General features: G+C 36.9%; 1 protein-coding gene across 9 annotated transcripts in view; it reads right to left on the bottom strand.

Moving 5' to 3' along the window:
- Window positions 1-19,823, bottom strand: part of VPS13B (vacuolar protein sorting 13 homolog B) — a 456,296-nt gene that overhangs the window by 355,210 nt on the left and 81,263 nt on the right. For all 9 annotated transcript variants that reach the window (XM_080611867.1, XM_080611862.1, XM_080611863.1 and 6 more), the window contains one exon: window positions 9,644-9,828. In XM_080611867.1, coding sequence (XP_080467993.1) covers window positions 9,644-9,828 — 185 coding nt within the window. The remainder of the gene's footprint in view (window positions 1-9,643; window positions 9,829-19,823) is intronic.

Raw genomic sequence — 19,823 nt, 5'->3', positions numbered from 1 at the left:
CATCTCCTTAGAATCCAAGCTTTTAATTAACATACCACATAGCGTGGTACATATCTTTATTAATGTAAAAAATTCTACACAATACTGCAAAGTAAGGAGTGCTTTCCTACAATAGTACCACACTTCAAAGCAAGATCAAAGCAGTTCCATCTGCTGTGCCATATTTAATTTTCCTATAACGCTTCACACAAACAGAAGGGACATTCACTGGACACTGTTAAATAATACCATAACAGAACACCTTCCTTTCTTCCTTTATTCCTCAGTAATTCCAAAAGCAAAATCAAAACTGTAAAATGTTAATTTAAAAATTTTCTTGCATATTATTGCTTCCTGAGAATCAAGTATTTCATTAACTTTGTCTGCCTTATTGTTAGTACCTTTTTAATATTCCTATTTATTTCCACCACTGGTAGAATTTTTCTCCAAAAGAACTGCCCACCTTTAGGGACATAATGCTAACTAAAAAATCATGGTCAAAGCAATGCTCTAATCGCTGGCTAGTGTTGTCCAGTAAAAATTCACTTTCTGTTCTGACCATTACCCTATTAGATGTATCTTGCATTAATTTTACTGTATGAGTATGAGGTGGGCTATATATGTAGGAAAAACATTATTCTTTACTGCAAGGGTGACAACAATCATTCCTCAGTCTGCACTTGAACAGCTTAACAGCTTAATCTTCCACAATATAGAGTCCTGGAGAATATACTTTTCTTGACTATCCATGCAGTTACAAAGTGAGATTTGAATCTATAATCTCTAGTCTTAAAATAATCATATGTAGCTTTTTACAAAGCCTGATTTAATATAATAATAAATCATATGGAGGCTTCATACTAGCAATTGCGATCACAGTATTTAATATTCTGGAAACCTTCTATGGCAAGAACATCATTAGTACGTATCATCTTACCTTGTCACAACAACCAAAAGGCTCCCACAAATGGAAAGTAGTTTTCCATGTTATTCATTAGAGTTCATTACACAGAAGTAATGTTACAGCATACTAGATTTTGTGAACTATTTGCATTGTAGGCGCTGTTACAAGTTTTCAGCAACAGTCCAATACTTGGAATCTGTCACATGATTTCAACTTATTTCAACTTTTAGCTGATCAAGACTACTACACACATTATGCAAACTCACTACTCAAGATCAGCCTTCAATATTGCATGTTTGCAAACAGAGAACATGCTTCTACTGTGTTTAAGAGTGTTTAATAGTAAATAGCAACTACCTAGCCTGAGAACTGAAAATTGTGAACAAAACCCTGTAACAGGCAATTTTAACAACTCACAACAGCTTTGTTTTCATTTTAAGATGAAAGGAGGTCCCATGAAACCATAAACAGAAAAGATTATACAATTACTAGATATAAATTATTGATTTCTTCCTGTTGTATCACCTGTATGCATTTTCATTTCCCTCTCAGAATATCTCACTATATAAACTGATCTAATATCTTACAAAGTAGGATTCTTTAATCTGAAGAGCAAAAGGAGAGATGCTGGGTTCTGAAATTTCCACAACTGTCAAACTACCAGAGCGATGGTGTGGGAAGTATTTGATGTCATAAATTAGCATGCTTCCTAACCAAACAACAGTGAGACTGAGTTTATGTTATACATACTTAAAGCATCAAAGCTCAGGTTAAATCTAGTAGGCCTGAGAAACAGAACAGGAAATGGATCTCAGAAGCATCATCACTGAGTTTTAACTAGCTTAGACTCCTCAGTTATAATTTTGTTTCAATGCTTAAAAAGGTAATAACCAGCAGTAATACACTGGCCATATTAGCAGCCTTCCTATATGTACAAGAAGGTTGTGATGGAGACGCAGCTAGGCTCTTCACAGTGAAACAAAAAGGGTTCTGTCTGGATAGGAGGAAAAGTTTTTTCACTGTTTGAACAGTCAAGCAGGGCTACAGGTTGCAGAGAGAGGCCGGGTGCTCTTACTCTTGGAGATTTCAAAGTCTGAATGAATAAAGCCCTAAAGAACTTGGTCTGATCCACAACTGTAGCAGAAGATGAGACTAGCGATTTCCGACTGACCTTTCGACTTCAATTTTCTGATGAGCCTATTATTTTCTGCCAGGATAAAAGAAAAAGTTTCCGTTTGCTCTTCTGAAAGGCACTGTTCAGCTAATGGTAGCATGAATGGGGTCAATCCTTCTCTTGCAGGACCTCTGCAGGCACATTCTTCTTAAAACAGACACCAAAAAAACCCCATGACCTTCTCATTCACATTTTACTCTTATATTAGCGACCACTGGTGGCTTCCCAGTTCACCCTAAATTTGACAGCAAATTCTCTGGGTCATCCCCCAGAAAAGAATCTTTCCTTCTGTTATCTGAAGCTTTCTATCTTGTCTGCTCTGCGCTCTTCTCATATTTTGCAGCTCCTATCATGCAGAAGATTCACGACTCATGTTCTTCCCAATTGTCTTGTTGTAACACTGAATTCCAGTAGTTTAGCCTCAACATGCTCTGCTGCTCTTAGAAAAGCAGCTACCAGCTCAACCTCCTTGTGGAGTTTTTCACCTGATACAGTACATGGCAGCTAGAACAAGGCAAAAAGGCAGTCTACCTTCCTGCTGTCCAAACATACCTTTCTTAATGCAACAAGAAATAACATAAAGCTAACAGCTGAACAAACTAAACAGGTGCTCTCAGTCACAGCTTCCATTGCTATTTGTGCAAATAAACTATGGTCTCTGGAGGAAGGGCACTATTTATAGCTCTAGACTTAGGTGTCTTGTTTTCTGTAGGCCACCAACATACCCAACAAGAGTTCACTGTTAATTTCAACATAGACACAGGACTGAGCTCTCCTGCAATTCTGAAACACAATTCAACTTAGGAAGTTTATATACGTATATGTACACCTATAGATCTCCCTTTCACAACCTATTGAGTTGGGGTTTTTTTTAGCTTTTTATGTTCTCTGTGACTCTGCTGTTGACTCTCAGTATACATCCACTTTCACCACAACAGACGTTCTAAAAGTCTCAAGTGGACTTTTAAGTACATTAGATTCTTCAGCATGATGTCACAAATCAGAATCAAGCTTGTATGAATGTTTTAATGAATTCTTTCATCAGAATGCTGTATGTTTCAATTTCAAACCTTAATAGTATATACTAATTTAACCAGAAAAAATAAAAAAGCAATTCTAATGACTGGTTTACATGCCTACTTCACATGTTAGTTCCTCATTCCAGGCCACTACAGAATTATTGCTTCAGGCAGAGGATTTACTAAGAAGCTACTCAACAAGCTGAACTCCACAGATTACATCTTAAAGAGATGAAATGTCCCACCTATCTCACGTTCAGTGTCAGTTCATGACTCAAGAATATAACTGAAAATGTTTACAAGAAGAGGTGATAAAGGATTATACGCAGCTATATTGAGTTCAAATAATTAAGGGATAAATTGTGCCCAGGTTGCTTATCCACAGTCTTTTTCCATCTGAAATTAGAGCTGATAATCTATCAGACTTCCAAAGAATTTACAATGCATAAAAATAATTTTATTTACACATTGCATTCAGAATCCTACCTGAAGGCCAAGGACACATGTAGATACAATCACCCATGCAACATAGTAAACTGTTGTCATGGTTTAAGCCCAGCTGGTAACTCAGAGCCATAAAGTCAAAAACACAGTACTACTGCACCAGCTACTAAGGAGGAGAAAAAAGTACTGCTACTGCTGAACCCAGGACAACTGTTTACACTGTACAAGTCTCATACAGCTGTGTCCTGCCACTCTCTAGCAATTACTTAACAGAATACACTCACACACTTTGATTTTAATCAGAAAGTTTAAGTTGAAATGAATGCAGAAACTGGCTATATTACGTGGAAGAGAAATTAATGCCAATATGCTGCAAGGAAATGATTACAGCTTAACAACCTGCATTACCACTAGCTTCAAGATGTTGGGCTTTTCGTGGGTTTGTGTTTTGGGGTTTGGTGGCTGGGGAGCAGGTGAGAGGAAAAAAAGGTAGTTTTTAAAACAGTGGTATTAGAAAGGCAAGTTACTTATTTCAGTCTTTTTCCTAAGTAGTTAAAAGAACTATGCAGCAGCTCCACAACCCTTTTTTATACGTACACCTGGGAAGAATACTGAATCTTGTTACTTTCCTCAGCGTTACCCTGATGTGGTTTAGACCAGATGTTTAAATGTTACAGTATGTACATTTTCTTCTCTTCTTCCAAGGCAAAAGCAAAATAAGAGGAATATTTGACTTCACTCCACAAGAGACCTATTTAATAGTTTGGCGGTTATGTAAGTAAAGGTAGCTTGGCTAAGTCAATGTTGACGACATACAGAACGACATGATCCTAATGAGTTGGAAAATATTGGCTCTCATGAGATTCAACCAGATGCTACTGCGCTGAGAAAGCTACTGTATTATTGAATTTCATTTTTATGAGGTAAAATTTATTATTCAACCATTAAGGTATCCCACATGAAATCTTGCATAAAATAGTTTTACAGTTACTTTCTGGAAAGTAGATTTTCTTTTAACTTTAAGACATCATTTACATGAGGGATTCAAATGCCTATTTGATCACCTTCAATAGAGAAATGTAAGGTCTGCAAGCAATTTTCCCAAAAATACCAGATTAATGGAACTGAACTGTCAACAAAATAATGAACTACCTGAACAGGACAAGGAAAAAGTGGTAGCAAGTTCCAGTTTTCCAGAGTAAACTAAAGCCATGTGTGACTGTATATGTTTTCTTGGCTGGCTGAAATGGTTAGAAACTGAGCGCTTCAGGTACCTACTAACAAATAATGAAAAAATACACAGTAAACTTATTCCACGGGATTAACTACACTCAACCTTTGGAAGACCTTAACTGGCACTATTGCTCTAAAATTTTGGTACTTTGTGCACTTATTTTTGAAAAAAAAAGACAATAATAATTGTAAAACAATTTTATTATCATCAGTGCATCCAATATATCTACTTGCAAAAATGTAGCAAGCATGATGCATTTCAGATTCACATTTGTTTCCACATTTTCAGTGGATGAAATGCAAAATCAGGATGCTTCAAACATGTGCAATCATAAGAACTAACATATAATTGAACTGACACGGAACCTACTGTTGTGGTTGTATACCAAAAGGATTATAAAATAAAACCACAACACAAACATTAGTTTCCAAAGAGCTCTGTGTGAGCTTTTGTTCTTTTTTTCTACATGTAATGCACTATCAAAAACCTACTAATGCCTTTTTCTTCTTTTCTTTGTGAAACAGAGCAAGGAGTTGTTTGCAGCTGTTTTATTTATCCATTTCTTATTTTGCATTTTGTCACTTTGTATTCCCATCTACTACTTGAAATTTTCTATTGCTTTTGTTCTTGCATAACTTCTACTTTAGGCAGCATAAATTTTTCTTGTACTTTTAATGTTAAATGCTATTCATTCAAGTAATAAGTTTCATGGTTTACACTTATGTAAATTTTTTTATTGCCTTGGCTTCTCTGAACCCCAAAAATACCAGTTGACATTTGAAAACATCTTCTGCCATGCAGACACTTAAAACTATGGATTACAAAAGTGCTACAGTGTCACTGCAATGAAGAGAGTTAGGTACTTTCAAAAATCCCAGTAAGTCATTACCTGTATTTTTAAATTCCAAAACAGTCATAATTAAAAATGTGTTCTTAGCAAAATTAAACAGCCTCAAGCTAAGGCACGCATAATATTCAAGAATATTTACAATAAATATCTAGTGTAAAACCCATATAACCTTCTTGAAATACTCATATAATGAGTCCTTCATAAATTCTGAACTTAATTAGCTAGTCTCAGTACCATACTGATCTTTCTACTGTCATTTTAACATAACAGACCTTATTGACACGTATGACAAACAAAGACTTTAAGTAGCACAGGCACTTCATCCTTAAATTCTGTCAGAAACCAAACACACACAACCTCCTTTTGAGACTTCAAAACTTATTTTTTCAGACAACCTGCCTCTCTCAAAAGAGAAAGTCTCAGACTACCTGATGAAGACAGCAAGTCTAATAACCAGCAAACTATGAATTATTTGAGGACAGGGGTTTTCTCCTAGTAGAAAAAGGTTTCTGTAGAGCAGGGGAAGGAAGGTGGGGAACACAAGTTTGCTAATCTTCAAGCATTTTTCCCTCCTGGTATTCCATTAATTTATTCCCAGCAAGAATTTGTACAGGAAAGAGACTGAGTTTGTTCTGAATCCCTACACCATCTTCAGCCTAAAATAGTTCTGAAAAACATTTCTGCTCCAGACAGAAGACAAAACCATAGGGCAGAGGCCCATGTACTAGCTATAAATTCTGTTCCTATGTTTCTGGAGCAGTTAGCTTCAGTGCAGAGCTCCCTTTTTAAACTACATCCAGAGAAAATCCTTCAGCAGTTACCCAGCAGACAGGTTCCCAAAGAGGCCTTCATACCTTATGAGACTCTCCACAGCATGTCAAAAGGCCAATCATCACAGTTTTTCTGTGATGTTCTCTCCTTTTCCTGCAGCTCCTGTATCTGTACTTGTATTAAATTTTGGCTTCCTTATCTTTTACTGCTTTTCTACTTTAACTCTCTCTGCCTGTTTCTCCTCTCACTTTGTTTTCCCTTGCATATCGCTTTCCTTTTTTTTTTTGCCTTTTTCCTTCCTTTGCGTTTTTTTTTTTTTTCCCTAATTCACCTGTTCTTTCCCTACAGCATGTCTTAGCCCATATTGTAAAGCATAGTTCCAGTGATGCAGTTTTAAAACTGGAGATGGTTGTGTTGGAAAAAAGCATAAAACTGGGGAGAATAATTCCTGCTGAAAAAATAAAAAATTATGCTGAGAAGATGCAAAGGATTGTGGTATCACTTTTGAGTTCAAGTAATACTGAATCAATGTTATGGAGGCACATCATTCACAAAAGCACCTGGCACAAAGCAGCAATAAAGGCATAAGGGGCTTAGCAACAACTGTTTCAGACCAGTAACTCTCTTCAGTTACCACACAAAAAGTGGTAGCACAGACACAGGCAGCTGAGAAACATGTAGGCTATGTAAACAAATGACAAACACATCTGACATGAGCTACATACAACGAGTAAACTATAGAAGAAAAATCTAACATTTCAGTACATTTTCAAAATTGGCATCTGGAATGGTAATGCATAACTAGAACATTTCTATAGGAGTGCACAGTTTGTTCACAAAGGACAAAAAAGCATACTGCGTATGAAGGATGTATAAAATCCTGTGATCTAGATATCAGGTAGGCAAGGTTGCTGGAAATCTCTGGCTAACAGCAGACCATTAAAAATAGGAAGACAAACTACACAAGCCATTTCTTCTTTTTTTTTTTTTTTCTTGAGAATAACGTTGTGTCTGGGCAAGGCTTTTTTATTTATTTTTAACAGAGACATAATAATCTAGATAACGAAATAGCTGTTTGTCCTGCTATTTTAGAAGTTTGAAAATGTAAAGCTAGAAGATAACCTGGGCAACAGTACTCATAAAACCCACAGTTTCTGATATTTGTAAGAGCAGAATAAAGCAATGAATTTCAAGAAAGATCCCATAGGAAATAGGTAAGGAGATCTTTAATCCTATTGTAAACTTTTCCTGCAAAAATACTACAGTTTCATACGAACAAATATCAGAAAAAGCTAAGGAACAAAGGAAAAGAGCTATAAAAGAAAATAAAGCAAATACATTAATACTTGGATTATTTGTACAAAATTGATCAAAGAAACAACATCCACAACACAACAGGAGGAAAAGCTATTTTCTTTAACTATTTCTGTGCCCACCACAGGAGCCTTCAGCCCATCAAAAGCTGCACAGGGGCATGCAATGGCAAGAGGAAACCCAAATCAAGGACTCCCGAGGAACATTAATCAGCTGTTGATTTATGCTGGAGAAACTATGCTGGATATTAGCAAAAGAGTATCAGTGATTAATAGATGTGCCTTGTTCACTGAAAAGTTCCTTGTTGACTACTTTTTTTATTCTTTTTTAGTGAAGTAACTATGAGGATAACGAAAGCTGAAATTCCAAATTCCCTGTAGAATTACAGTCAGGTTATTTTAGAAGCTTATACACATACATAATATTGTTAAGATGTTACTAAGTACAAGGATGATTTTCAACAGGGCATGGTATTAAGTTTTATACAAAGGTAGTTTTATGGAAAGAACAAAGCTAAGAATTAAGACTGAAGGGTAGACAGCAATCATTTCATAGCCATGAACTCAAAGCTACCTTCACTAGTTTATGTGGAGTGCAAGGACAGAAGTGTAAAATTTACCAGGTCAAGAATTAAGCCACAAACAAAAGAAGATCAAAACACGTGTACTGTACTGTTCGTTTACTTTAAGTACTTAAAATATGTGCTCTAGATTTCTATTCTGCTGATACACCGCAAGCATGGTTGTATCACGGTTCATTGTACTGAAGGACTGAAACATGTTAAAAGATGGAACGGCTTAGTTTGGAACTGTGTAAACCCTAGGACCATCTGAAATTATCAAATGACTGTATTTTCACATTTCTCTGAAGTGTCGATTGTAAACCTGCTACCTTCAGAAGCACCATTACTTGAAAATTAAAACATGACAATCTCATCCTTCGGTGACCCACACAATCTAGGAATGAAGAGGATCAGTGACTTCTGGCAAAGAAGGAAAAGCTAAGCATTTGAAACAGTTATTCCAAGGGTTACACACCTAGAAATATAACAGGGTTTTTGCACCATTAAAACAATACAGATTTGACTTGAAAAAACAAGTAGACTGAAAAAGAAAAATAGGACTCAGAAAAACACAACTGATAAAATGTTCCAGTAGTAGTCTAATCTACCATTCTGCTCAAGTCATGATTTACTACATCTGAAACATTCTTCTAACACGTTCTCCAAGGTTGATAATGAGATTCTAAAAGATCTCAATTATTCTTGTTACGTGTTTATTCACGACAGATACACAATAATGTGTCTAAACAATAATGGGTCTAAATTATTCTAGCCTATATAAGGAAAAAAAGCATTATCTTCTTCTGGATGATCTTTATGCTCTTGAAGACTACGGTAAGGTGGTCAAAATCCTTAATTTACTCTACAAATCCATGAGTATTTTGCAAAAGTATGACAGCAACCAATTTCATTATTTATATCATCATCATTGAGACTTCCGTATCTTCAGCAGTTTCACAACAGTTCAGTAACATTTATTTATGAAACTCGATGAGAAACACCTGCAGCCCTTTAAAAAAAATCAGTGTATGCCATTGATTAATAAAGCCCTTAATAATCCAGCTTCACCTCTGAATGATCTTAAGTTACAACATTCCACCATATAAGGCAGCAAGAGTGGATGTTTCAGATGAGGAAAGCATGGAAAAATTATCCTATATGGGAAAATTAAATACATCCAGTGATTGGTGCCAAGGAGTGAAGCTTGGTGGCTTAGCCTACATCCTGGATTTTAAGCATAAGCTATAAATACCCATATATATATACAAAAAACATTCTGTCTGTTAACTACTGCAAGTAAAAGCATGGATTTAAAGGATATAGTTGCATGCACATTCACTAGCAGTGCTCTGTGCAATAATAAATACTTAACCAAATGCATCACATATTTACCTGAAGTTTGGAAAACCTCACTCAGTAAAGCTTCATTTACCACCACCGAACTGATGTTTCCAACAGGATGACACCAGCTCTGATAAACACTTTGAAGCAGAAGAGTTTGAGCTCTAGTCACTTGAATTGTCAAATTAGGAAGTTCAAATATGCATTCTGTTAGCGGGACATGAGCTCGCTTGGTCCTGTTTAAAATATTGAGAGAAACAAAAAAGAAAATCATTACTTTGGTGCATAAAAGTAACAATTTAAAAACTTACTCACAAAATACCAGACTAAAAGCAGTCAGTTTGTTAGGTTGGAGCTGTGTCCCTGTTAAATTTCTTCTAAAAGCTAATTCTACTAATACTGAAATTCACCCTAAACAGGACTTCTGTTACATGATTTAACTTTGCGTCTCCCTCCAAAACATGAGAGGAAAAAAATAATATATTTTTACCTAATTATCTCCTGGGTTTATAACATTTAATAAAAGCAATTCCAAATGCTCATACAAAAATAAGAGCTACACATAAAATCGTGCGGTTATTAAAAACACAGAGAAAATCTGTTCAAAAATTGAATTTTCTCAATTTTTTTATTTAAAAGCTTACAGTGAATCACTGAATTAGATATGTTCAGTGTTCAAAGAAAATCACATACAGACAATATCCATACAACAAAATACGAAGAGCCCTGTACTCCATATTCGTCCTCAATATTCCCTATCTGGCTGACACAGAGCTCATTAAGTTATTCTGATAGTCTCCAATGCCTTTTTCCGCGTAACTGGGGAGTAGGAAGTGGTGGGAACAGCCATTGCAAGAGTAGTACAAGGTAAAGGACATTGTGTTTGGAAATAAACTCTTCTGTGAAAATAGAGTCCACTATCAACAAGAAGGCTCCGCCACAACTATAGTGAAGTCAAGTACGTCACCTTTTCCTCTTAATTTCTACACTATTACCTGAAAATAAGCAACAGGTTGATTTACTACATTCAACAAAAGCTGTAAAGGTCCTTTAATACTGTCATATTGTCAAAAGATCTTCTCCCTCAATTCCTTGTCAGTACAGCTAACTGAAAACCATTTTATCTGGAGCAAAAGGAATTAATCTCATCACATGTTGGATACCTATAGTATCCAGCTATATACTATAGGTATCCAACATGTAACATCCATACCTAAGTTGGCTGTACAGACGCTTTTAAGGTAAAACGAAGGAAAACAGCACGTATATATGTAACAGAGCCATTCATTCTAGATCTGAAGATTAAATTAACTGCTTCCTACAGGTCACTATTTCTGCCCACAAAGGAATATTATAATACATTATCTCAGCTGTGGATATCTACACTGTAGAACAAGGTTTCATAGATAAAACCCACTCACAAAAGCCAATTCCACTGCTCCTCACTAAAAATAAAAACCAGGAAATAAAAGAAAAACTGACTCCGATGAAAGAAGATATTCAGGAAAGTTACACAGAAAATGGATGCAAATACAAATGAAGGCCGAAGAACAAACAAAGACAGATGTTGCAGACTTCTGTAATAGTAATCAGTATTCTTTACACTAAGGCTTTTCAACCTCATAAAGCTTGGAATCAGGATTACCTGTCTGAAAAAACGCTGAGAAAAGGGGGAGGAAACCAGCAACAAGACTGTCCAAGTTGGAACTCACTTGAAGCTAATGACACAAATGTGCTGCCACCTTCAAATGCCATTTGCAGAAAAAACATTAAGGAAAACCATTTCACGATCTCCCATAGGGAGAACTCAGCCTTCTGTTTGGTACCAGCAATTACCTTCAGAAAGAAGGGGAAAAAAAAAAAGCCAAAAAAACCCAACAACAACAAAACAACAAGAAGAGCAGCCTGCTGTTTCAGTAAAACTATCAGTCAGCCAATAACAGCCAAAAGTAAGCCATGGGCAACACAGTCTAGTGTGAGGCATCCCATGGCAGGCGGTTGGAACTAAATGATCTTAAGGTCCTTTTTTTGTTCTTTTTCCTTTTGTTATCCTTTCAGATAACTTACATTTTCTACTATTCCCTCTTATTTCTGCATAGTATTTTGCAGGATTAAAATTAAACATTTCAGAGAAAAAGTTTCTGAGTATTTCAAAAGACAGGTTCCCTGATGCAAGATGGTGAAGGAAGAAGGTGGAAAACTTCTTTCAATAGAATTCAGGATGAACATGACTCTGCAATAATTCCAAATGAAATAACACATTTGCATTAACAAATTCAAACACTTAATGGGAGGAGAGGAACATCTGTGAAAAACTGTGACAATATGACAGTTAAAAAGGTTTTGTCTTAAAAAGTTTGACTACTCATTTAATACATATTACAGCTACTGCACTGAATTTGCTAAATTTGAAACTTGAAAGCTTCACATAAAATAGTCCCTTAGAGGTAGAAACAGTGTATGATTTTTTTTAACAATATGCAAATTCTACACTTATTCTATTTTAACAATCTCATAGGAGTAAAGTCTACTGGTCCTTTTCAGGTACCTTTCATTCCTTTGCAGGAATGGGAAGTTGGAGAAAGTAAGTCCATTTTTATAGGAAAAAAAGAAAGCAAAGCAGGGGGAAGTACTGTACCATATGTGCAGCAAATGTTGCTTAAAGGAAATTTTAACTAGACCTGGCTAGTGATGAAAGTACATTTATAATTCAGGATTTATTATAATAGTTTTGAAAAACAAACAATGCATTTAAGAGAACTTAAAATACAAGTTTGCTACCAAACTGCACCTGTTAATACAGAAAATCCATCATTAATAAGGTACTGAGCTATATTTAACCAAGTTTTATGACCCACGAGATATATTCAAGCAATAAGTGAAAATACAAGTACAAATAATTTTTTTCAGTCAACCAAGTCAGATCTGTATTTCTATACTGTATCATTAAATCTGTATTAAGCATCTGAATATGACTTCATATCAAAACTCATCACCATATTATAACAGTTACGGCACGTAGCTGGAGTCTAAAACCACTATTTAAACTGCACTTTAAAAGTGTAACAACAATAGAAATAATTATTTCTCAAATCTTTACACTCAAGAGTTAAGATGAAGTTCTGAACATATGTTCATTTAACTGAACAGGTTAAAAACCTACCAATTCAAACACTCTTCTCTAGGGGAAAATAAATCCTAATGTAACTAGCAGGATAGGCTACTCATTAAAGCTGAACTTGGACAAGTTCCAGAATAAATTTAAGGAAATATGAACAAGCAAGTCTTGCTGTGTAGTGGCATGGAGTGAAAATGAATCTGTCGTAATTAAATGATTTTTAAATACACTTTGGTTGTACCCCAGTTTGCTGACAAACTGTAATACAGACTTGCTGAAATATTTGGATAAATCTGGTATACCAGTAAAGAAAATACTTTTCTTCACTGTTTTTGAATGAAAACATGAACTGGTCCTTATTATACCCTGTGTATAGGCATCAATATAACCAATCCATGTATGTTCATAGGCCTGCTATGAAGTATCTTCAGCTTGTAGACTTCAGGAACAGCAACTCATTCTTTTAAAATCAACACCTTGGAGTGACTGAAAGAATATAGTGGTGAACAGCTGGGTCCAGAGGTTTATATAGAGTCCCCAACTGCAAGGCTGCAACCTGCAAAATGTTTCCAAAAATTTAATTTTTGTTCTTACTCATATCCTGTACAGTAAAACACGATTAGTTCATTTTTTCCAAAATAACAAAACCAGTAACCTGCTACTAGAACCCAGCAACTGTGTCTCAGAAGAACATGAATGTAATTTAAATGCCTAAATAACTTCAGTCAGCATTTGTACTCCTTGCCTCTTAGGCAAAAAAACAGCCTATGCTGGTTTTATATTTGACATGACCAAAGGCTTCATCTACATACCTACAACAAATCCATACTTCTACTTAAATCTGATCTTTCACATCATCTTAAAGAAAATTAAAATGTTGATCCTTTTACTTAATATTTAAACAACTGGGTAAGTGAAACAACGTCTAGCTACTTTATGACAAATATTAAAAATCTGAAGAGAGCCTGCATGGAGAGAAAAAATGGAAAGGAAGTTAACTGCTACAGTCCTGGAATTATTTAGTTGTTGTTCTTTTTTTAATGCTAGAATGAAGTCATAAATCAATAATTGTTAAACAAATAATTAAATCTGCTTTGGAACTCTTTGTTCCAAACATATCTCCAAGACTGATGTCCTCAAAACCTCTTCTGTTCTTCTATAGGCTTCACTAAAGGCTGCCTGATATCTTATGTCATGTCTTACACAGAGGAATTTTCAGCAGCTGCAGGTGCCTTTGCCTCTTACTTGTAGGAAACACTGCTACTCATACAATTTATTACAAGGGAGAAAACAATGAACTTCAAGAGTCACCAAACTTTTTTCTTTTTTTTAATGAATAAAACAAACCAACCTGTTCTGTCTGAAAACTTTAAATAAGGGATTAGAAGGGAACAAGACAATAATTTGAAAACTGGCTTCTGTATACTATTTTTTTTAATATGAGTTCTGGAATTGAAATTGTCAGTGATGAAACACATTTGTAAAGTGTTAATTCATACGTGAACTTCAGTAAAAACACAGATTTCCTTGAAACAATAGTGACAAAATAATGGAGGCAAAGTACAAGCTTCAATATGTTTTAGATGAACAGAGATTATCCATTCTCAATTTTTGGTACAGTTTGTGTTTTAATGCAACAATAAAACCTAGCTTTATTCAGCAAAGCAAATATAAATGCATTATTACGAAGGAAAATAATTAATATAATCAAACAAATTTCTAAGAGGAAGAAACCTTACCAAAAAAAATCCCTTTGAAAAAAAGAATGCAGGACTCTGAACATACATGTAAGGAGCTCTAAACTTGGATTGGTTTTAAAATAACTTAGTTTATTTTGTTACATCTGGACATTAAGTTATTATCATTAGATTAAAACTGATGACCATTACATGCACCATCATCAGATAACAATACTGGTTTGTGAAGCAACAAGGAAGTGAGAAGCAGTGACCTCAGTGGGGTGGTTATTGTAACTTTATCTGCTGTGAGACACAAAGAGAAAAATGCAGAAGGCTGAAAGAAAAAACAAATGACCTGGAATGTGAGGGTAGGAAAGTCTTCATTTCCCTCAGCTTGAATCCAACCACACTAAGCATCAGATGAGTCTTTCCATCCACTGGATTGAAAGTTTAAGGGAAAAAAAAAGGCGAGAAAGCAGCCTATCTCCACTTCAAGTTAAGTCACTGGCAATGCACTTCAAAATACAAAGGATTTGTAATAAAAATGTGTTGATACCAACAAGGGGAGAGGTTTCAGGATTTCTGGAGACACAAGAAACCAAACTGGCTGCTAAAACTGTAATGCAGCAACATGTTAAACTTGCAGCTGCATTAGAAAAACATATTTAGGATGTTTAGATCAAAATCAGCCTACTGGCTTTGGGAAAACTCACCAATGGGACAGATGCTAAGGATGTGAACTCCCATCAGATTGCAAGTGGAGGTCAGGCACTAATTACTCTTTCTTCCTTTGGAGGAAAAAAAAAAAAAAAAATCCTTTCCTAACCACTAGTTAATACTTCTCTCCAGAAACAATCATTAAAGTCATATGGACAATCTATAAAAGAATAAAATTCAAAGTTCTCTGCTCTGAGGAGATTACAATATGAGCCCTCAGCCTTCTTTCTGTCCTTAATATATATGGCTAGCTTTAGACACATTATCAACCAACTGAATCTTGTGCATACAGTTACATCTTTGAAGAACTGCATCTTCAGAACTCCACAAGGTGTGTGTAGGAAATCAGAAAACAAGGGATAAGAAAGTCTCCTCATAGAATGCAATTAATGCCCATGAAGGACATTTTTTCTTACACTTTAAACATCTATTCTTTCTTTACTTCTGTGAAGCCTGTAACTTTTTTACTTGAATCTAGAAAACTTATTGCCATTGACTGTGAATATTAGTAGAAGGGATATGACATTTAGCTGCATCACGTTCAAAGACATCCAAATATAAGGTCCATGAGAAAAATTGGTACGCATTACAGTGACCAAAAATAAATCATATTTTAAAAGACAAAACAAAAAAAAAACCACCAGAAAGACATTTGGAAAGAAGCAAGGACTTCTTATAGGGAACCACTGGTTTGATGAAGGTAGTACAGAGGGAATCAAACCAGAAGCAGAGCACTTTTACATCTACTATATGTTTCAGAGAACTAGCTCTTACTCAGTAAAGCAGCAAAGCTAAAATAAATGTAATCATTATAATTTTCCTCCTGGTAAATTATAGTTTCCGGGGGTGAAATCACCTGGAACTTGGAGATGCTGTAACTAAACAGCTACAGATGACCAAGACCACCAAAACCACTAGAGCTTAACAGGTAAAAGTTGCTAGAGGGCATAAACCTCCAAACAGCAAGAATCTGTGTTTACTAGAACTCTGTATTTTTCTTGTAAATCCAGTATCATTGCTTTGGATACTGCAGTGGAATCTCATCTCAATAGCCACAGGGCTGGAACAGGGTTTGGAAAAATGCCTTCCCACAGAGCAGCCTGCTTTACTGTCCAGAGAAGCAACTCATCCTCTCCCTTTTCCTCTACTCCTTCCCCCTTCACCCAGAAGCAGCAGCAACAGCTATTAAATCAATCCTCTAAATCTGCCACACGGAGCCATTTGGTTGCCATTAGCAGGTAAAACACGGAGCCAGGAGGTGCTCACTGAAACACACTGGTGCTCAGTGAAGAAAACTACACTGGCAAACAGTCATCTGTTGAACATGATGCCACAAAACAAGAATAGGACACAAAGGCTCCTGCCATTTGGCAAAGAGATCCAAACTTCACCTGGTGTTATCAGGGGAGCAAGAGAATAGCAGCCCTGAGATGCTGAGAACAGCATCTATTTCCATCATCCTTTCATGCTGTCAGAAGTAAGAGCAGCAGCTCTCAGAAGCCATCCCTTCAACCTGAGGGAAATTCATACAGTAGCTAATAATTGTGATTTACAAAATATTTCTGTATGGTAGGATATTATATTGTAGGATAGAATTTTGCTGAATCACTAGGAATACAAATAAGGATTTTTTTATACAGATTTCTATCCAACATGATTCTATGATCTCTTTAAATTGCAGTAATTATTTAGTTTTTAAGCTACTGTCAAGTTACCTTTCTTATTCCTAGCACAGCTCAAAATTACACTGCACTAATTACACAACGAGCTCGAACAGGAAATCCCAGTCGTCCAGGCATTCTAGAAGTCATCATGGACTGGCCAGAGGGCAAAGATTTTGGAATGTCACCAGAGGAGGAGGTGGTGCGTGCTGAAGAGGCCCCACCATATAATAAACTGTCAGAAAGTGAAAAGCAGTATGCCTTGTTTACTGATGGGTCCTGTCGTATCGTGGGAAAGCATCGGAGACGGAAAGCAGCCGTATGGGGTCCTCAACGACAAGTTGCAGAAACTGCTGAAGGAGAGGGTGAATTGAGTCAGTTTGACGAGGTGAAAGCCATCCAGCTGGCCCTGGACATTGCTGAACGAGAAAAGTGGCCAGTACTTTATCTCTATACTGACTCATGGATGGTGGCAAATGCCCTGTGGGGGTGGTTGCAGCAATGGAAGCAGAGCAACTGGCAACGCAGAGGTAAACCCATCTGGGCTGCTGCACTGTGGCAAGATATCGCTGCCCGGGTGCAGAACCTGGTGGTGAAGGTACGCCATGTAGACGCCCATGTACCCAAGAGTCGGGCCACTGAGGAACACCAGAACAACCAACAAGTGGATAAAGCTGCTAAGATTGAAGTGGCTCAGATGGACTTAGATTGGCAACATAAAGGTGAATTATTTTTGGCCCGGTGGGCCCATGACACTTCAGGTCATCAGGGCAGAGATGCAACATACAGATGGGCCCGTGATCGAGGGGTGGACTTAACAATGGACACTATTGCCCAGGTTATTCATGAGCGTGAAACATGTGCTGCAATTAAACAAGCCAAACGGTTAAAGCCTCTTTGCTATGGAGGACGATGGCTGAAGTATAAATATGGGGAGGCCTGGCAGATTGATTATATCACACTCCCACCAACCCGCCAAGGCAAGCGCCATGTGCTTACCATGGTGGAAGCAACCACCGGATGGCTGGAAACATGCGCTGTGCCCCACGCCACTGCCCGGAACACTATCCTGGGCCTTGAGAACCAGATTTTGTGGTGACATGGCACCCCAGAGAGAATTGAATGAGACAATGGGACTCATTTCTGGAATAACCTTATAGACACTTGGGCCAAAGAGCATGGCATTGAGTGGGTATATCACATCCCCTACCATGCACCAGCCCCTGGGAAAATCGAACGGTACAATGGGCTGTTAAAAACTACACTGAGAGCAATGGGTGGGGGAACTTTCAAGCATTGGGATACACACTTACCAAAGGCCACCTGGTTGGTCAACACCAGAGGATCTGCCAACAGGGCTGGCCCAGCCCAGTCAGAACTTTTACATATTGTAGAGGGGGACAAAGTTCCTGTGGTGCACATGAAGAATTTGCTGGGGAAGACAGTCTGGGTTATTCCTGCTTCAGGTAAAGGCAAACCCACTCGTGGGATTGCTTTTGCTCAGGGACCCGGATATACTTGGTGGGTAATGTGGGAAGATGGGGCAGTCCAATGCATACCTCAAGGGGATTTGATTTTAGGGGAAAACAGACAATGAACTCAATTGTATGCTGTTGCCTGCTATAGCCCATCAACTAGAAGTCTGCAGGGCACCAGCGACTGGCCCTGACTTCCCTCCGACCATCATCCCAACAGAGAATGAACTTTGATAGAACCGGATGAGTTCTACAGTAAAGGAACGATCAGCATCAGCAGGCAACGATCCAACACTGCACACAGCCTCTCCTGCCCATTTCCAATGAGACTTTCTTCTTTACTGTTTCTTCCACCACTTTGATAATTATCAGTCAAACATGTTCAAAAATTAAATACACATTATTTACAAGAATACAGCCTGGCTCATGGGCCCTATCTGTGGTGAGGACCTTTCCATTTTTCAGAGCCAGCACAGCTGACCAGATGAGCCTATCTCTGTGGAAGAAAAACTTGAGTGCAGAGCTGTATTTTATGCAGAGGAAAAGTTGCCATCCCAGAAGACAACGATTCACGTGTATACGCTGCACAACAGCAGAAAAAGTATAAAGGCTGTTAAAATTATTATATTGTGGCCTCACTAATTTGCAAACTCAAAAGAATTTTAAAGGCTACCAGAACTATTTAAAGCAAAACATTAAATCCCAGTAAATGCTTGCACTTTTTACTTCAAAGACTACAACTGTTAAGTCTAAATTTACCATCTTAAGTACTGACTCTGGCATTGACTTTACACCATTCTTTCATTAAAAATAATACAAAAACTTTGAGGCAGATTCTATGGATATAGGGGGGGTTGTGTTCAGTTTTGGTCTATTCACTACCTCTATTTCATTACTTAAAAACCTTCATAAGCCCTAGTGAGCCTTCAAGACCACCAAAATTATCGTATACACACATACTGAAGAAAAAGATACTGTCAGTAAAACACATAATAAACACATTTTCTTGCTATAAAATATGTTCACAGCCAAATCCAAGAATTGTGCAAAATAAAAGTTAGAGTGTAACAAATACATGGACTTTAAGAGCAAGCGACTTAAGTCAGTGACAGCATTATAACAATTCCATTTCAATTTGCCCCTTTAAAATATAAAAATCAGATTCTTAGTTCTGCCATTCTGCATGTATGTGCACATTTCTTGACTACCAAAGGAATATTCACATCATGCTTACCAAATACACTTCCTTCTACTCGATGGTTCGTTTTGGAATCAGCTATTAAACTCAAAGGAAAAGCTAGTCAGACATCAGCAAATAAAACTAATTAAAAATTTATTATAGAAACCTGTAGGGTTTTTTTTTTTTAATTCGTTTTACAATGGATAAAAATTCTGATTAGCTGAAAAAAATTAATCCACAATTCTATTAGCCTCTCAGTCAACATACTCCTTTCCACCTCTTGCATCATATCGGAAGCACCTGCAACAGATATAACTGATTTCCAAATCTGTTCTGATAAACAGATTTTACTCTCACAATTTACTGTTCAAGGGCCTTATCTCACATGAGCCTAACTTCAG

The sequence above is a fragment of the Psittacula echo genome (assembly GCF_963264785.1).
Source record: "Psittacula echo genome assembly, chromosome: 2".
NCBI classification, from domain to species: Eukaryota; Metazoa; Chordata; class Aves; order Psittaciformes; family Psittacidae; genus Psittacula; species Psittacula echo.
Note: the sequence above shows the minus strand (reverse complement) of the source record. Positions and strands in the feature narration are given on the sequence as shown.